This window comes from Plectropomus leopardus, chromosome 13 (genome assembly GCF_026936395.1).
Source record: "Plectropomus leopardus strain MGB_pleo_1.0 chromosome 13, ASM2693639v1, whole genome shotgun sequence".
NCBI lineage: Eukaryota > Metazoa > Chordata > Actinopteri > Perciformes > Serranidae > Plectropomus > Plectropomus leopardus.
This window is the reverse complement of record NC_142188.1, coordinates 28,978,423-28,998,347: the sequence shown is the minus strand read 5'-3', so window position 1 is coordinate 28,998,347 and position 19,925 is coordinate 28,978,423. Positions and strand designations below refer to the sequence as shown.

Here is a 19,925-nt window from a genome sequence, read left to right as displayed (position 1 = left end):
CATACACTGTGCTGACCTCAGAATCATAAGGTTCGGCAAATGCTTCATATTAAACATTTCTTTCAAGTGTTGGAAGTTCAGTTTTAGATTTAAACATCGACAGCCAAACAATTAAAAAAGAATATGTTCTGTCCAAGCCACTCTCTAGCTTGGTTCAATTAAAACATTTAATAAATAAATGAGTCCATATGGTTAAATAAATAAATACTTTAATGATTTAATTTATTTTTTTAATTTTTAATTCTTAAAAAAATGACTACTTTTATTTATTTCAGAGGACTTTTACTTTAAAATTCCATATTTATTTATTTCATGGGACTTGTATATCCAAATGCCACATTTATTTCCCAGCTCTTTTTTAAATTTCATCTGTTTTGTTTAAATGAATGGTGTGAGCTTATCTCAAGATTAAGACCAAAGCAACAGCACCAGAGCAGCACTGAATCACAATCTCTTGCTCCACACTCATTCAGCATATTTATTTAATTATTTAACATTGACATGAATGGAATTCCATAAAACGCACATTTTGCTCGCACACACCCACCTGGAGCGGCTGACATCATAGCGGCTTTGCCACTGTTGCAGCATCTCCTCACAGGTCTGCAGGGCCACAGCAGGGCCAAAGAGGGCCTCCTGAAGCTTCACCTTTGTGAACAGCAGACTGGACCAGAAAACACACACACACACACACACACACACACACACACACACACACACACACACACACACACACACACACACACACACAATCGTCTTAATTAATTGTTATACTGCTTGTGGACCACAAACAGTATCAGCTGTTTTTATACCCGTATGGATTTTAACCTGCAAACTGAGTAAATCAGCGTGGAAGGATGATACTGTTGGCCTGAACCCAGTCAAACCTGTTCTTATTATCACTGATCACACTGGTTAAAGTATCAACATACAACATAACATTCAGTGACATGAACTGTGCTATAATGAAGTAAGGCTTTCAGTACTTCTTACTGTCGACTTTTGATAAAAAATGCATCTAACCTGCAAACAGCTCTATATTATCCCATGCAGCTGACGGTTACAGATTTAGTTCTAAAAACAAAGAAGCATATGAATAAGCATGTATGTACATAGTCATGTTCATGAACAAGTGTTTGAGCTTCTACATTAGCTTTGTAAGTGCTTAGAACCCATCAACATCTCACTGATGCATGTGGTGAGAGGCACACGTGGATCGATACAAACAGAGGGGGTAAAGATAGTCATCAACAACAAGCTCTGAGAGTGCATAAGCCACAGTGTGTGTGTGTGTGTGTGTGTGTGTGTGTGTGTGTGTGTGTGTGTGTGTGTGTGTGTGTGTGTGTGCTGTAGTGTGTTGAGAGGTTGATGAGTACAGGCCATAGAGTGTTTCCGCTCTGCCCTTTTAGTTGAAGACAACTGGTTAAGTGATGCGGGAGTCTCTGATGTGAACATGTGTGTGTGTGTGTGTGTGTGGTAATTGCCAGAAGGGGCTCTCAGAGGATGCAGTCTGTCATGGGCATCACTCATCCATGAGTGTGAGGAGAGAGAGAGCCAGAGAGGCAGAGAGACTATGGTGTTGGGCCCACTGGATGCCCGCCTGCCTTGCCTGTCCACTGCCTCTCTGTTCCTCCAGAGGTCCAGGGGGAGTAGGGGAAAGGTAGAAGGGAGGAAGGGAGGGTACGCAAAAATGGATGAAGGGATGGAGAGAGGGCGAGGATCAATAGCAGAGCAAGACGAGATCGTGTCAGGGGAAAAAACTCTCAGTGAAATGTGCCTCGTTACGGACTCACGGGTCGGTGGACGATTGGGGGAAGGGTGTGTGTATGTGTGTGGAGGAGGGTGTGCGGGGAAGATGGAGGGATGTTGGAAAAGAAAAAAAATTGAAAGTGCATGTGTGTGTGGGAGGAAGGGGGTTGGATTTTCTGACGTGCGGCTGACAAGTGCTGCCGAGGGACGCTGTGTTAAGGATACGCCTGCCAGTAGGGGTCCACCAGAGTGTGTGATTGTGTGTGTGTGTCTCTAGGCTACCTATTACCAGTGTGGCAAAGCATTTAGAAGCACTGTGATGGTACAAATCCGTCCTAATGTTGAAATGTGAAAAAGTGTGTATGGGTTTGTAACATACGCACAAAGACCTGACTTCGCTGACTCTGTATCCTGCATGTGCAACACAAAAAGCCACTGAAATTGAGTGTACTACAAATTTCCAAAATAAAAGTTGTTGTTCAAGGAATGGCTGAGTTTTAAAAAAAAATGTATTGTGCCTGTTTTTTCACAAACACTGGTCTCATTCAAAGATGAATTCTAATTGTATCAGCTCTGTGTTGGTTTTTCTTTCAAGCTATCATCAGTGAAACTCAGCACCTCCTGGTGAATTTTTTTCTTTCACAAAAAGTAGAGGGTACAAGCTTCTGTATGTCAACATTTCTAGGGAAGAAGTTAATTACGAAGCTACATATTATGCTGTTGAAAAACATACATTTGTAATCTGCATCTTAAATCACTTCACTTTTAAACTTGGGGTCAACTTTTGAGGCACTGTGTTTGTCTGGTTTCCTCCCCTTGGCAACAGCTCATGGGTATTATAGTTTTTAGAGCTGTCCGCCAAGCCAAAATTATGGATAGAACATGATTCACCAAAAAAAAAGTTGAAATAATTGAAACAACAAACATAGAAGTAATGGTTATCTTATCCAGAGGAGACCAGTGTATCTGGGATACTTTGCTGATTTCCAACCTGTTTTGTAAAATAGAAGTGTCAAACAAATCTTCCTGCTTATCTTCACTGACTTTAGGGCTGTTGCCTGAATTACAAATTGTACTTTTGCACTTTCATATTGCCCACCACCACAGACAACTAGAGTATAGAAGCGGATCAAGAGAGAAGCAAGTCTCTTTCTCTCAAACTCAAACAAAACTGAAATCAGACGGTTCAACTAAGCATTGCTTATTAAATACAAACCAAGACTGCGTTGACTATTTCTTTACAGAAACATATTTTAGCTCACTATTTGACTGTAATTTCAGATTGTTTGTTACCAGCTGGCTGCCATGTTATTTCCTTGAAAAAAAAACGGACAATCTGGCATCAACATAACTAAGCAGTGAGAGTGTTTATTGTCCACTGCGGCACAGTACAGTCTGGTACTTGTGAAGCAAATGCCACAGACCTTTTTCTTTGATTTCTCTGGTCACTGGTTTTTGTCTTTCTACTGTTTAGACAACCCCGTTTTATTCAAAGGCCATCTTTGGAGCAGTGAAATACTTCTTTAAGCATTGTTGAAAGACAAAATTAAAATGTTACAGAGCAAATGTGAAGGACGACTTAAGTTTGTATTGATAGTGAACAGTATTGTTGGGAAGTAAAGCAGAAAATGGGATAGACTGTACAAAAGTATTATAAGATATACTTATAAAAACTGGAAAAACTACTCATGAAACTCTTCTCTCATTTCAGGATATCTAAAAGCCCTTATTCAAAATGCAAAGCCACTATCTGAGAATTTAGACCTACCCATTGGCAGTTAAATTACATATTTAAAACTCCCTGAGTTTAAAAACTGTGCATATAACAGTATTATCAAAGTGATCTCAATCATCCAAGTATAGAGTATTTTCCACCTTGTTATTCAACACTCGATCACAGCCAGTGTTTCCCTTGCAGCGTCACGAAAGATAGATTTCATCAAGATTACAGCATTCAAAACTACACATCAGATTACAAAGGCTGTCATTTCGAGGCTCCTGAGAGTGAGCCTGGTGTGTGCAGAGCGTAGTGTTTGAGGACGGATGGCATCAAGCAGTGTAACTCTGTGTAAATGCTCGGCGGAGGCCAGCTAAGAGTGGTGAGTGCCAGCGTAAACTCCATATAAAAATAGCTAATAATGTTCCCTTGAAAAAGTGGTATATCTACAGTACTACTCATTCTGCACTCCCACAGATCAGAGAGTGTATTCTCTACACGCACATGGACGCATGCATGTATATATATATATATATATATATATATATATATATATATATAGAGAGAGAGAGAGAGAGAGAGAGAGAGAGAGAGATAGATATATATAGAGATATAGATACAGCATATACAATGCATGCATAGAGATTAACACACACAAGCCTGTGCAGACATGCTTGCTTTGTGTAGCAGAGCAACAGCCAGGCATGCATGTGCACGCTAATACACATGCTTGCACAGATGCACACGCATGCACATGCACACACACTTGCTCATACTGCAACATCCCGTTAGATGAATGCAGAATCAAAGGCTGGGATTAATCATTCTCTTTAGTACAAACTACGAGACCATGATCACTCTCTCTCTCTCTCTCTCTCCCTCTAACACTCACGCACACACGCACGCTCCCACACGCACACACACACACACACACACACACACACACACACCCTCCCCCTCTCTCCCTCTCTCCCTCTCTCGCCTTAGCTCTCTCAATCTGCAGCAGAATCCCATTTCACATTGAAATGCATGCCTGTTTACTGGGTGATTAAAATTTCAAAGAAAGGGGAGAAACAGACGTAGAGATAAAAAAGATGAGAGGCAAGGAGAGACAGGGTGAGAAAGAAACAGAGAGTAAGGAAGAGAAGGAGAAAGAGAGACACAGGAGCCGGGGGTAGAGAATGTGGGAGAAAAGGAGAAAGGAGAAATTCAGTGTGCTACAGTGAGCTGACAGTTTGCTGTGGTGCAGAGAGGCAGTGGCTAACAAGAATCACACACATGCACGCACACACACACACACACACCCACACACACACACCCATACACACATACTCACATTCTGACACACAAACATGTATGTGCCAGATTACAATCTAGCACACACGTACGCCCACATCCCCACATCACTACACAAACACACACACGACTGTCGCGGCATGCCCAGCTCCATGCACGATGCAAGCTTTGATCTCTGATGCTTGCTCACAAATCCAAAGCAAATGATATTCAATGAGCTTGTTACTGAGAAAACACCTCCTTTCTCTCTTTCTCTCTCTCTCTCCCCATCTCTCTTTCTGTCTCAATCTCTCATTTTGTGGCTCTGAGGTCTGCAGCTCGGCCTCAGTGCGATGATCCTAAGGGTTTTGATAAATGCTAACCGAGTTTCGATTCATTGTCATATACATATTGCAGGTTTCGGGTTCAAATACTGATGATAATTAAATGTTACAATCGAGTACTTGTCCAATTTTCACTGGGAACATTCTTCTCTTAACAGTGACCTACTATTAGTTGTAACTGATTAAGTTTACATTTTATGTACTAAACAATGTACACTAGCAATGTCAGTTACTGAGTCATTCTGGACAAGTACAAAGCAGACTAGACCTTGTGTTTGTTACACTGCCACCAGGGGCGTAGTGGTGGGAGGAAAAGTGAGACTGATTACTCAGGACCCCGATGGGAGGGGGCCCTTGAAAAGCCTATAATTAAAGTTTGGGTTTTTTTTGGTGTTTTTTGCATTTTTAAAATGTTATAATAATATAATATTTACTGTCATAACTAAATAAAAATTGGCTCTGTGACTGATTTTTGTATAAGGCAAAATAGTGGAGGCTCTCTAAGGCCCCTCTTACCCCTTACAAGAGGTGCAAAATGCTTTGGTTAACCCCTTGAATGCATCTAGAGCCGACTGATTAAATTGCTTATGCAGCTAGAGCACCAACTAGCTAAAATATTTTAGATTCGATTATTATTTTGTATGCATCTTATAGCATATTTGCATTGTTACATAAACAGTGTCATAAATTAGCATCATAGCTACAATGTTGTATGATTTATAGCCTTTTTTTTGTACGTCATGTTATAAGCAGGTTGAAAAGGCTAATATCAATCATACATGTGTCATGCTTGAGTAATGTTGATTGCTAAATTATCTGTAAAAAAGAAATCAATTTCGAGGAGGGGTGGGGACACAGAGACTGCTAATGGATAGGGCCCATAATTTGGCGCTACGCTGCTGACTGCTACACTCAAACAAGCGGTCCTACTTTGAGAGAAAGATAAAGGGATGAAAAAGTGTGTTAGCTGTCAGTCCCAGGCCAGTTGGACCCAAATGAATTGGGCCAGGTCAGGCTAAGGCTAACATTTCAGGCCTGCGGATCTCTGCTGTCTGTCTCTCTTCAGCTTTCAGTAGTCTCCATGCTTAACAGGCATGATAGATTGGTGAAATTATGATTAGAAACACAGGTCAGTGCATCTTAGAAGTTATATTGAAGTTAATGGACACTCAGTAAGAATTAATTGTAATTCAGCTGTTTCATTCAGTGAACCAGCAGTTTATAGATTTGTATCTCTCTCTCGCTCTCTCTCTCTCTCTGACTCAATGTCTCTCTGTCGCTCCATAACAACAGTTTGGGAACAACAACTGATGCTGCCTGCTCTACCCATATGACCTCATGGTTACCGGGGCGATGGGGATTCCTGGCGCAGAGAGTGATGTGATTGGCTGGGCTCGGAAAAGAGCTCTTAAATGGGTCAAAGCAGTCAAGTGTCTCTATGGAGGAGGTGTGTGTGTGTGTGTGTGTGTGTGTGTGTGTCTACGTGTGTGTGCATCTAAACAGAAAGAGAACAGATTTCATCTTCTATTTGTACATACAGTACTGATCAGTAAAGCTTGTGTAATTATAAAGCCATCGTCTCTCCTGCATCCACCCACTCCGTCTCTGTGTTCTCTTCTTCCTGTCAGGCTCTTACATTCTTCCTTCCCTTCGTTGTTTCATCAATTTGCTTGTTTTTCTGCATTTCCTCTCTTTTCCTCGCCCTCCTGATGTATGGTCGTACCCCATCTGTCTGTGCTGGGACCGTGGAGGCCAACACTGACCCCAAATGGCTGCATTATGAAATGCTTTACTGGGCTTTGAAATGGAGAGAAAACACATCAGAAAGATGATGCAACACGCTTCCATATTATGGTTAGTGTGAAATAATTGGCCTGGATAGTTGATGTTATCCACGCATGGTGCCACGGAGCTTCCTCCTCTGCTAATGAATGTTTTGTGTTTGTTCAGGATGACGGACTGGAGTCCTTCCTATGAGATAATGGGAGCATTTTAAACCATGCTCGGGGCCTATACTGCTGCTGACCTGCTATTAACAATTTCATTTCAAGCTGGATTCTCATTTAAAAAATTGTGACATATGACTTAACTTCTTTGAGTCCTTTCAGCCGAGAAAAAAAATTCAATTTAGGAAAAAAAAAAATGCAATAATTTCACTGTGATTGCATTTTTTGCCATTAAATCAAATACAAACGCAAGGTAATAAAACCTCTATATAATAAAATTATCCCTTTCCTTTTTAGCAATTGTGATATACTTTAACGTATAACATGTATCTGCATTTTGAACTTTGGTCAAGTGTTACACTAAAGGGGATTATGCTGGTGAAATGGATGCATGGTAAGAAACGCCAACCTATATCCAAAAGGTCAAAGGTTCATTCAAACCCTGCAACATGTCTTTTCAAAGTGACCAAAGCAGATCTCTGAATCTCTACCTGCCCGAAAATAATTAAAGTTTAAATGTTGGGGTCAGTTTATGTGTGTTTTAAGCTTTTAGTGCAACAGACGGGTGGGTTTCTGTGTCAGATGACTCAGTTCTGTCGGAAAGGCTATGGCTCGGGTCAGAGCTGCAGTGTTAAAAGGGTAAGGGTGTATGACGGGCATAGGTACCGCAATGCAGGCCTCCACTCTGGCACGGCTAAATAAGGCGTCAAGTTTGTGTGTGTGTAAGTGTGTGTGTGTGTGTGTGTGTGTGTGTGTGTGTGTGTGTGTGTGTGTGTGTGTGTGTGAGTGTGAGTGTGTGTGTGTGCTTGGACTCCAACACAGTTGAGCTGAGACACCCTATCCCTATGGGGAGGACTAGTGTTAGGACAGGGCCTCACTGCACCACTCACTTGAGCTACTCTTACACAGACACACACACACACAGAAAAAACACCCTAGTCTAAAAGTCCATCTGTACAGCCATCGATCAGTGCCTCATCATCAATTCACCAACACTTCCACCAACATTTTCTGTTGCCTGTGTGAGTGGGACAGTTTAGTGGGTTTTACTTGAAGTTGCTGGGGTGCTGGCTGAGGGCCAAGCCCAGGGTGTCCAGGGCGTGACGGTGGTGTTTCTGGGCGCTCAGCAGCAGAGTCAGCAGGTGGAGGGAGTGTAAGTCGTCCCCACGGAGAGATAAAGCTGCCTGCAGGGGCTCTATGGCTGCCGATACCTGCCAGACGTACAGACCATCTCAGGTCTAACTTAAAATCTGAAATGTTTTCTAATCATTCATAATATTAACAAAAAAATTTAATAACTTTTCTATTTTTCTGCTTATACCTGGCGTACAAGGGCCAGCTGGAGAGCCAGGTACATGGCAATCTGAGCATCCTGGGGGTCTAACGAATGAGCTCTGTGGAGGAGAGAGAGAAAAGCCTTACAGCAAACTTGATCAATATATGAAACTTCAAAAACCTGGGTCTTAGTAGCATAAAATACGAACCAAATCTAAAGCCACAATAGCTGTTCTTTGAAGCTAAAATGCTCACAACAACAATGCTAACATGGCTATCCCATGCAGATCTCCTGCAAACATGTTAACCACCTTTGTCTATTTGGTAAGGCTGAAAATAAAATGCTACACATATGATATGAGCAAACTGTGAAACAATACAACATGATGGAGAAGAAAAGAAAATTAACCTACTTGCTTAAAGCTTGTAGTGCTCTTTTGTTGAATTCATTACGATCAGCTTTCAGAGGTGCTGAGGAGAGATGAAAGAAATGTTTATTTGCCACAGTGGTAAAACTATATGTCATATAAAGTATATAAAGTGACAGCAAAGTGGGGTCAACTAGTCCTCACACTTCAACAGAAAAAAGGTGCATGTTATGCCCTTCTAAAAAATGAATCCTTAAAAGAATAGTTTAAATTTTAATTGATTGCTCTCCATTTGTCAAACATGTAGCTATAGCCAGGAGACAGTTAGCTTAGCTTAGCATAAAAAGTGAACAAAGGGGCAAACTAGCATGGCTAGTTTGAATGTCCTCACCATCAGAGGCCTGTAAACTGCAGCAGAGTCCCAAGGACAGATAGGCTCGAGGTAGAAATTCTCCAGCTTCTTCCCCCATAGACACCACAGTCTGTGACAGAGCCTCAGCCTCCTCGAACTGGACACAAAAACATACACTTAATTAGCAACCAAAGAAACTTGACTTCTTATACTTCACTGGGTAGATGAAAATTAAATCAAAAATTAAATTAAAATAAAAAATTAAATCATCCCTTAGCATTACACCTTCATTTTGCACAATCAAAATGGAGTGTGAAGAGAAAACATTAACAAGATGGCTACACGCAACAAAAGAAACCGATGAATGTATTTTCTACATCAAAAAAAGATCTAAAAATTACAATAACTATTGTATTTTTGCTGTTTTAATGTTATTCAATGTAATATGGCCTTTATAACAAGCATAACAAAAAAATAGCTAATAGTAGGCTGATGTCTTGGTAGCTAACTAACACTGTTATTTCTGATTTGTGTATAACAGTCCTGCATTTTGACATATTTCCATGTCATATTTATGTCCTGTCTTTGATGGTATATGATGCCCGAAATTTAACTAAAGTCCAGTAGCAACACTGCTTGTTACCGCTCCTCTAATATCAGTGCAGACATACTGGGTAGAAGCACAGGTTGCTAATGTTAGCCTACTGAACTAGTGATCTCTTTTATTTGAGGGCTCATTTGATCATCTGATAACATGAAACTTAATTTGTGAACAAATCGCGAGCGTCCATGCTTTCCTATCTCCATCAGATAAATGGCAAATGTAATTGTGAGTATACCAGTCACATCTGCATGACGATGACAATACTGATGAGATTTCAGGGTCTTGACGGGTTTGCCCATAATGTAGGAGAAGATTTCAACCACTACCCCTTGTTCTGAGGGGCAAAGGGGCACTTGAAAAGAAGGTGTAGGGATAAAAATGTGAATTCTGATTGGGCCAGTAACCAGTTATATTAAACAAATAAATCTCTTATGAGCAATTTGAGAAACTGTACTGTAAGCAGGACCTGCAACAACCTCTGATACATGACCGTGTGAGAGGAAAGACTTTGCTGCACTGAGCCGTAAATGTGGCTAAGGTGCAGCAGGGGAACGCAGTATTGATGGCTGAACCCCGTGTGAGTTTAGTGTGAGGACAGTCCGAGTAGATTCAAGGACGACGCAGAGTTTGCTGAAGGACACACACAAACACACACACGCTCGCCCACACACGCAGCAGTCGACTGCAGGCGCTGTGTGGCCGAGCCGAGCCGAGGTGCTCTGAGCCGAAGAGAAAGTGTGTCACTCTGTGTGAGGTATGGCTGGTGCCGGGCGGGCAGGCAGTTGGGTAGGTGGGCGTAGGGGGGTAATGCCTTTGACGGCACGCCAGCACAACAGCAAGCCAACTGCTCTGACACCCTCCCCCTCCTCCTCCTCCTCCTCTTCTTCCTCTCTTCATCCTCCTCCTCTGCTCTCTCTGCCTCTCTCTCTGAATCCAGCCCTTGCGAGTTCAAAGCCTGCACACAATAGCCAGTCTTTTAAACACACAGCTCGTCCATGCACATCTTAGGAGGATTAAGTTTTTTTTTTTTTTTGCCTCGTTTAAATGGTGTGAAAGAAGAATGTGTCGCTGTTGTCGGGTGAAAACCTTGCATCTGCAAAACTGCTCTTCAGGAATTTATAAAAGCAGCTTTGCTTTCAGTTCGCCGGCCCTGCAGTTTTTAGTGACGTCACGAGTTTGGAGAGGGTTGCATGTGCCCTGAGATCCTTTTTCACATGTGTGGGAGCGCGCTGAAAAATATGAAGAAATAATCACGAGTTCTGGTCTGTTCTGTGGGCTAGTGGACCAATGCAGTGAGCAAAAAGAAAATGTTGCTGGGTAGATAATAGTCCAAACTATCCAGTGGAGCTGATGGTGGATAATGGTGGCCCATTTTATGTAATGCCCCACTGCACTATGGCCATAGTGTCCCATTGTGATTAAGGCTGTAAGCTCCTTACTGTCTCCGGCCTGCCATGATCTCCAGCCACTGACAGATGTGCTCTCTCCGTTCGCCCCTGTTAGCTCCTCTTTTCTAATCTCTGACCCCTTTCTCTCTCTTCTCTCTCTGTCTCACTCATTCCCCCTCTCTCTCCGTCCACCATAAATACTGCTGCGGATGTGACTTTCCTCCTCCTGCACAGATCATGAACAGGACTATCCAAACTGGTTGGAGCTTCACGGTGATGTGTATCTCCCTGAGTGACCTCGGTGTCAATCCTGAAACATTAGCCACACACTGATGCTGTGTTGTGACTCTATGTACACATTAAACATTCTTTAAAGCTGCCGTCCGTGTGGTGCAGAATTATGTGACCCAACATCACCTTTCACCATATCATCTTATGAGTGTTCGCCGAAGCTGAGGGGGCAGGTGTAACTAAGCGAAAGTGAACATGCATGGATTATAGAACTGATCGTCTGCGATACTGCGTTCGTCTGCAGATTTATGATATCTCATTAGTTCCGGATAAAGAATGGATATGTGCCACTCTGTCTGTAATCCTGTGAAATTTGATCCTTTACATATATTTATCTGGATTTGTAATAAGTCATTCGCCTAATTTTAAGTCCTTATTTAGAATATTACTCAGATCTGCTACTGATGATAGAGCAGCATATAGAGTGGAATCATCCACAGACATAACAGCTCGAGCTCTTTTTAAAAACTAATGGAAGATAATTAACAAAGACAGAAACAATAGGGGTGCCCAACAAATGCCTTGAGGTACCCCACATGTAACCTGTCTGATCTTCGACAAACAGCCACACAGCTCTGCAGTTAGAAATCGCTGGAAAAAATATTTACATTGCTTTTATGTAAACCTCCTTTTATGTAAATTTCTCAACAATGTTGTGGTGAAAGTGTGGCTACGTTTAGGAACAAAAAAAGGGAAAAGATCACATTTTGGCTAAAACATCCACATTTGGTGGCACAAAAGTTGGTGGAAAAGCAGGGATGGTTTGGTGAAAAATCACTAGGGTTTGGTGGCTCAAATGCTTGGAAACGTTGCAAAGGATCAGTAACACTTGGTATCAGTTGCTCAAACAGTTTGGAAATTGAAACTAATTGTACTTTTGGAGAACCATGAATTCTGCACAATGGGCATTTATTTTTAGGATAGCGGGCTGTCAGAGAAATGGGCTTGAGGTCTGGTGGGACATTTTTCAGACTAATGAGACTTCAGAATTCTGGCCTGTTGCAACACTGGCATGGTGCTGACCAACTTTGCCATATGGCTCTGAGCTGCTAGCATGGCTAAACATGAGCAAATATTAGATAAAAGCCAGAAAAACAACCTGTCAGAATTTGATTTCTCCTTATTTTGTACCTGGTAATTATCTCATCACCCATGTAGGGATCCCGATTCTCACATTATTTCACAGATTTTCAGAATGCCGAAGAGGTTAATGTGTCCAAGGTTTCACAAGAAAAAAATAAAACATTAGCGAGTTGGAAAAAAAATAAACCTAATTTTGTGCTGCAGCAATGAATACTTTCTGTTTTTTCATTTTGATCGTCTCATGACCCCTCAGAATTATCTTGGGAGTCTTTTATGGGGATGTAAACATCTGCTACTGTGTATCTACTGTATCTACTCTCTAAATAGAGGTGTTAGCAGGAACGGTATAAGCCACCACATGACTAACTAGACAGGGAGAACAGCTCCACCTACAGACACTCATCCATAGAAAATTCAGAGGTATCACTGCAACAAGTATCTCTGGGAAATGTAGAGCACATACATAACAGCAACTAATGGCATGAAAGTACATTTATAGATCATCATTTTAATGTTAATTTCTGTACATGACTCATTCACATGGCTATGTGAATGTCAGTGTGTATTCACCCAATGCAGTTGACCAATGCAGACTTTAGCAGCCAATAGGGGCAATGAAGGATCCTCTGGTCTCATCCTGGCACACTCTTTAAATACAGACACAGCACCAACCCCCTGGAAGGAATACACACACACACACACACATACAAAAATGTCAGTGACAAATGATTCATGTGCACACAGCAGCCAGTTATCATGCAGCCACAGATGACATGGATCGCTTTAAAGCGAGTGTATCAAACACACATCAACTGTCCTTACACAGCCCTAATAGACCCATTTAGACACACAGTCACTTAATACATGTAGGTCAATCATTAATGGACCACATGCACGCACACACGCACTCGCACACATGCACGCACACATATGCACGCACACACGGCTGGCCCTAAATAGAAAGCGGATCTGACGACACTGAGGCGGCCCCTTCTCCTTCTAGGGAGCAGCCTATTTCTAGAGCTCTCCATTGATCTGCAGTGTCACTTTATCCTGCAACCCAGATCAATTTTTCTGTCACACACACACACTAACACACACAGACACACACTGAGGGAGACAGAAAAAGAGAGAGGATTGTGACTTATGCTGGCCTCGGACTCCCATTTGAAGAATGTGAAGTGTTTTTAACATTACAAGAGTATTCTCTTAATTTAGCAGCTAATGGTTTCAGAAGTGTTTCCCAATCATTTCAGTTTGATTTTTGAGGTAGCACATGGGAGTTGCCACGACAGACCACGTATGCTGTACTAAATGGGTTGGGGTAGTTGAATGCCCTTTCAGTGTCCTTGTTTTGCAATTAATTTACTTCTTAATATCACATCAAATAAATTTCAACCTATCTGCACCTCCAAGCAGATCGCACTTATCTGCGAATACTATGTGTTGCTGAACACGAGTTTGATGATGGAGCCCAGCAGTGTACAGGACAGAGGTATGGTGGAAGATGGATGTCGCCTTCGGGTGTGGCGTGACTGTTGCTGGTATATAAGAAGAAATGAGCTCACCTTCCCGGCTGCCATGAGTGACAGGCCCAGCTGGTGCCAGAGGTGGAACTCGTTAAATGAAAACTTCATGGCTCGCTCCAGACACTGCAGGGAGAAATGCAGCCACACACAAATGTTTTAGTGGCATAATTCATATAAGTGGGAATGCGTAGGCTCAGGCAGAGTGTGGCCAGGTAGACCCAGACTGAGCCCAAAAAAAAAGATGTAAAATGCAAATGAAAAATGTGTGCTCAAACTGTCCTAAGCCATTAGGAGAGCAATCTTTAAGTCAGGAAAGCCAGGGTTAGGAACATTAAATTTATTCCCTCATTTTCCCTCATTTACATAGTCACTAAACTGAATGGCCACTCTTCCTGAATACATTTTTCTAGCTTGAAATGACTGTCAGTCACCACTCACCACCCACTCAGTGCTGTTCCAGTACATAATGATGTGATTGATGTGTGTGTGGACGAGCAGAGGATGGCGTGGAGCGCCGCTCAGTCAGATGTTGTCAGTCATGCAGAAGTGAGCTAAACCAGGAAAAAGGTCTGCCAAATATCCTGATTAAATAATGTGCGCTGATTATAAAGACTGCTGACCATTAACCATGCAGACAAATACGCCCTGCTGTATAGAGCTCAACAAAGCAAATTGCAATAATGAAAATACTGCTAATATTTATTTAATGATATAATGACTTAGCTCAGTGTCAATTAAACATACATGAAATTCTGCTAAACTTTCACTGCTGCTGCTGCAGACATTATAGTGCTATCCCTAGTTAACCCTGCTAAATTACACATAACAAATCCCAATTTAACCCCTGGTAATGAGGATGATATGCAGAGTCAGAGCAGACAAACTGGGAAACAGGAAACAGCTAGGCAAACTGACTAAAGTGCTGTGTTTAATGTAAGTTCTTGACAGTTATACTACCAGTGTACCTGTCTACCTATTTTATAGTTTTAAATTTTAATCGCGGTCATGGTTCATTGACCCACAAGTACATAACGTAGCACTGCTAACAGGACCAGGAGTCTACCAGGCCCCCAGGAAGTGCACCATGCACTGAAGCCAATTTTCGTGAGACGTATCTAGCTGCAGCCACATTCTGTTCAAAGCAATCCCAACACGTCACTGTAAACCACTTCAAACACCAGTAAAAAACAAGCCCACCAATGCAACAATTATTTTAACCCTGCAACACGATAATGCATTTAATAAATATCAGACTAAATGTAGCAATAATTCACTTAATTCATCTACATGACTGTGTGTACCAAATTTCAAATTGTCAAGATATTTAACTTGGCAGCAAAATTCCAACCTCAAGGTGGCGCTAGATGGAAAGTCAATAGACCGCAGATGCCATTAGGAGTCATTCACTGGGAACCTTGAATATATTTACCAAATTTCATGGCAATGTATCCAATGCACCAAAATGGTGGATCGGCTGTTTGACATTTCCATCCTTAAAGTGATGCTGCTAGCCTAGCTAAACTGTCCCCGTACCTCAACCAACTACTTTCACATTAATGCACTCATATTATTAATTCAGTGATTTAACATTTATAATAAGACATGACTCTGAAAATTGTCATAGAATGAACGTTTATTTAATACATTCATAAAAACAGGGCTTTTACTCATAATGGACTATTTTTATATTGTGGTTTACTGCTTTTATTTATTTACAAGGTTTGAATACTTCCATTATAATTAGCTCATTTTATTCAGCAAAAATGTCAAATAATTGTAATTTTGTTCGTACAAGCCTCCAGCCTTTTTTTAAAAAAAGAATTATATTCCTTCATGGATGTAAGATGTACAGGATGCATCTGCGTTATTCAATCTTATAAAAATACATATTTGTGTATCCTCCTTCTGAAATTTGATATAAGAATCAGAACCTGCTGCAGACATCTCATGGATTGATTAATGCTTCAGTAAGTCTGCAATCAATCAATGTGAATCTTATTCATCACATCAGAGATGGATGGCACTGACTGGCTGACATCTAATTCTTAACAAATGGCCCATACTGGCCCCATATATCAGCAAACCGATCCACTGGTCCAAGTGGAACTACGTCGGGGTGTATGAGTGTATGTGTGTGTGGTCGCCCTTATAGGATGACTGATGCTATCTATGAATCAGTCAGACAGGTAGACAAACCTAATTTTAGACAGCTCCTCTAACCTCCGCCTCCCCAGCTTCCTACATCTGGGTAGAGGTCACATCAGGAGGGGATAATAGAGTTTGTGAAGAAAAAAAAGCAAGAGAGAGCAAATAGAAGAGGAATTTGGAGTGAGACACTGAAAGAAAAATTAGAGGAAAAAGTAGAAAAAGACACATAATCCCCTTGCTCAAAGTGATAAGGACATTCATTAAAAAGTTTGGCAAAGGCAAAGCTCTCACTAACACATCTCATCTCTCACGCCTTTGCGCTCCTCCCCTCAGACCTCCAGCGTGGAAAGTGTGTGTGTGTGTGTGTGTGTGTGTGTGTGTGTGTGTGTGTGTGTGTGTGTGTGTGTGTGTGTGTGTGTGTGTGCGTGCGTGTGTGGCTGCACCTCAGAGAGCATGCCGTACTGCCCCCTCCTGGCCATGCCAATGGTGAGCAGGTCATAGACAGAGGTGGCATCCTGCAGACTGGCCTGACGAGCTTCAGCCTGGTCTGGCAGACGACTGATGACCGCCTCGCCGCTGGCCTGGACGAACACAGATGCTGAGTGAGGAGGAGGAGGAGGAAGGAGGAAGAGGAGAAAAACTAAGGAAGGGAAAAGTGATGCTGATGGTAAAGAAAGTGTAAATTCCTTATATGTCTTTTGAATGAAAAAAGGCTGAGAATGTGGAGAGAATGGGAAACACGAGAAAAGGCTGAGAATGTGGAGGCGTGTGTGTGTGTGTGTGTGTGTCTCACCATGGACTCTGTGATGAGCAGCAGCAACACAGCCTCCTCCACCACGTCCTGAGGACAGAAGCAACTGCCAGGACACAGGAAACAGGAAATAGTACCAATAACAGGAAGTCTATCCCTCACACACACACACACACACACACACACACACACACACACACACACACACACACACACACACACACACACACGCACACACGGTTTTTCATGAGGTAGATTGTTAGATTGCTGCAAGTGTCCAGTTTCTGTCTCACTTGTGGTGCTGTAACACAATCCGGACCACCCTGGCTGTATCACTACACAGCTCTATCTCAGATGTCACACACTCTCTCTCTCACACACACACACACACACACACACACACACACACACACACACACACACACACACACAGAGACATATTGGCTGCTCATTTTCTTCCATCTCTACCTCTCCCATCCCTCTCATTCATCACTTTCTTTGCCTCTCCTCCCTCTCGCCTCGGCTCCGTGTCCTATTAAAGGACACATTTACCAGACACCGTCATGGCCTTTTCAATAGAGGTAACTGGTGACAAAAGCCCTGAACAATACTCAAGTACAGCTATTCCTCGGGGTGAAGTCTCCTGTTCCTCCTCTCCTTCTAATCTCAGACATGGATTTAGATCTTCACTTATGATAGTGTGGGCAGGATTAGTCATGTGGTGGTGACTAAGTATGGCTCGCAGGGCCTGAGCAACGAGCACAGGATCCCTGCAAAGAGGGGAGTGCAGAACGGAGGCAACAACACGTTGATAAAGTTTAGCGTGCCGATGCAGATAACCAGTTTGTCATGTTGGGATCGTGCGATACAATTTCATCCCTTGTGAATATTTTGTACCTTGATATGTCACTTCATGATATGCTATATTCTGCCATGTAATGGCATTTTATGCTGTTCATGGTCATGCTATAACACAGCTTTGCTCAATACTCGATTCTGATTGGTCAATTACAGCACTCCACAGTCTGTTACTCCTGTAATAAGTGAGACAATGTATGGCGAGCAGGTCATTATCGTGAAACAAGCCCCTTTAGGGAGAAGTAATCGTGTCAGGATCAACATGTTGGGGCTTATTTTGCAATAATGACTAGCTCACTACGCAAAATGTTATGTCATGTTATCTTGTTACAATATGGTATGTTATTTTGTCATGTCATGTCATGTCATGTCATGTCATGTCATGTCATTATGTCATGTCATTATGTCATGTCATGCTATCTTGATGCCATGTCATGTTCTGCTTAGTCATGTTATGCTATATTATGCTGTTATGTTATGCCATACTATGTTATGTCACTTTATTTTGCTACACTATGTTATGTTATGTCATGTTGTTATGGTGTCATGTTATCTTGTTACATTATGATATGTTATCTTGTTATGTCATGCTATGTTATTGTGTCATGTTATGTTATCTTACAATGTTATGTTATATTATGTTATGTTGTTATTTTATGTTGTGATATCTTGTTACGTTATGCTATGATCTAATGCTGTTATGATGTCATGTCAAATTATCTTATGTTCTTATGCCATGTTATCTTGTTACATTATCATGTTATGATGTCATGTCATCTTGATGCCATGCCATGTTTTGCTAAGTCGTGCTATGCTGTCCCATGCTGTTATGTTATGCCACGAATCACAATGACAGTTAATTAATAAGGAGGCTAGATTATCAATGTGTTTGTAGAGCCAAAATTTGCCATTAATCCAACTCATTGCCCTATGCATATTCACAGGTATGAAGCAGGTGGGTGTAAAGGTGTGTAGTAGTTGCTTTTTGCTTATTTTTGATACAAGCACAGTCCTACATCACACTGATGAGAGGTGTGTGAGATTATTTGGGTGTGCTGGGATTCCTAACCTTGAATGACCCAGTGTTAACTGCTAGCCTACGAGCACTCTCAGGAAAGTCTGTTACCTGACTTTCCATGTGAACAGGCAAACTTTTACTTTGTAGAGACATGACTCAGATTCAAGCCTCCCTGATGATGACTCAGTTAGTACAAAAAAAAAAACACTTGAACAAAGAGAATCGATGCCAACTGCCAAGTGCTATGATTTTTGGGAGGACACTATCTTGGACAAAGCTGATGGCACATTGGCTGAAAGTGCAACTTGGACAAAGGAACTTGACACCTAGAGATAACTGCTGTGGGGCTGACACAAAGAAGTAACAAAACACAATCCCAGGAGGCTTCACCCTTCTGAAATTTTGAACTTGGCTAAAGCATTTAGCACACAAACATCTGGATCACACAGACACAAGAAATAAGAGGATGAAAACAGGTAAAAAAAAAATTAAAAAAAAGGAAATGGAAAACAGTAGTAATATAGAAATGAAACAAACAAACCAGTCAGTGCTGTAACGTTGTGGCGGTTTAACAGTGGGGTAGATGGCGTCTTTGGAGGCTGCGGCTCCCTCTCTGTGGAGCCAGGCTGAAGGTGGGGGGCCCAGTGGGGGCCAGTAGCTGTCCTCACTCACAGAGCTCAGCAGCACCTCTGCTAGCTTCCTCGCCGCAGACTAATGGGAAACCACATTATATTACTTACATACTTCTTAATGCATATTCTGTGTTCAAAGCAGTGTATTATTTTCTCATCATATATTGTGTAGATTTTCCTATGATTCACTAAATTGCCTGCCGGGTTAACTTGTTCAAAGTGTAGGCACGCTGATCTGCACAACCCCTGATACACTATAGAATCATGAATGTTTAGCGGCTAGAAATGCAAACTACAGCAACTGTGTGTGTGTGTGTGTGTGTGTGTGTGTGTGTGTGTGTGTGTGTGTGTGTGTGTCTGTGTGTGAGAGACAGCTCACCTTCCTGAAGCTCTGAGACCCTCGTGACTCCACCACCCTGAGCACCCTACGCAGTTGGTGAGCACCCTGTGCAAGATGACTAATGAACACACACACACACACACACACACACACACACACACACACACACAGTAGGCGTATATCTGTGTGATGTATAGATTGTGAAGGTGTACCTTTAAAAAAATAAATATATACGTAGAAGAAGAGGCTAACAGTAG

General features: G+C 41.9%; 1 protein-coding gene across 1 annotated transcript in view; it reads right to left on the bottom strand.

Annotated features, from left to right (window-relative positions):
* ttc7a (tetratricopeptide repeat domain 7A) overlaps positions 1–19,925 on the bottom strand; it is a 55,846-nt gene that overhangs the window by 20,694 nt on the left and 15,227 nt on the right. The window contains exons 7-17 of the mRNA XM_042502243.2: positions 19,708–19,786; positions 19,238–19,407; positions 16,863–16,926; positions 16,513–16,650; positions 13,961–14,044; positions 12,963–13,067; positions 9,066–9,183; positions 8,720–8,777; positions 8,353–8,425; positions 8,082–8,242; positions 548–664 (exon numbers count right to left, since the gene is read on the bottom strand). Of these exons, the coding sequence (XP_042358177.2) occupies positions 548–664; positions 8,082–8,242; positions 8,353–8,425; positions 8,720–8,777; positions 9,066–9,183; positions 12,963–13,067; positions 13,961–14,044; positions 16,513–16,650; positions 16,863–16,926; positions 19,238–19,407; positions 19,708–19,786 (1,167 nt within the window). The remainder of the gene's footprint in view (positions 1–547; positions 665–8,081; positions 8,243–8,352; positions 8,426–8,719; positions 8,778–9,065; positions 9,184–12,962; positions 13,068–13,960; positions 14,045–16,512; positions 16,651–16,862; positions 16,927–19,237; positions 19,408–19,707; positions 19,787–19,925) is intronic.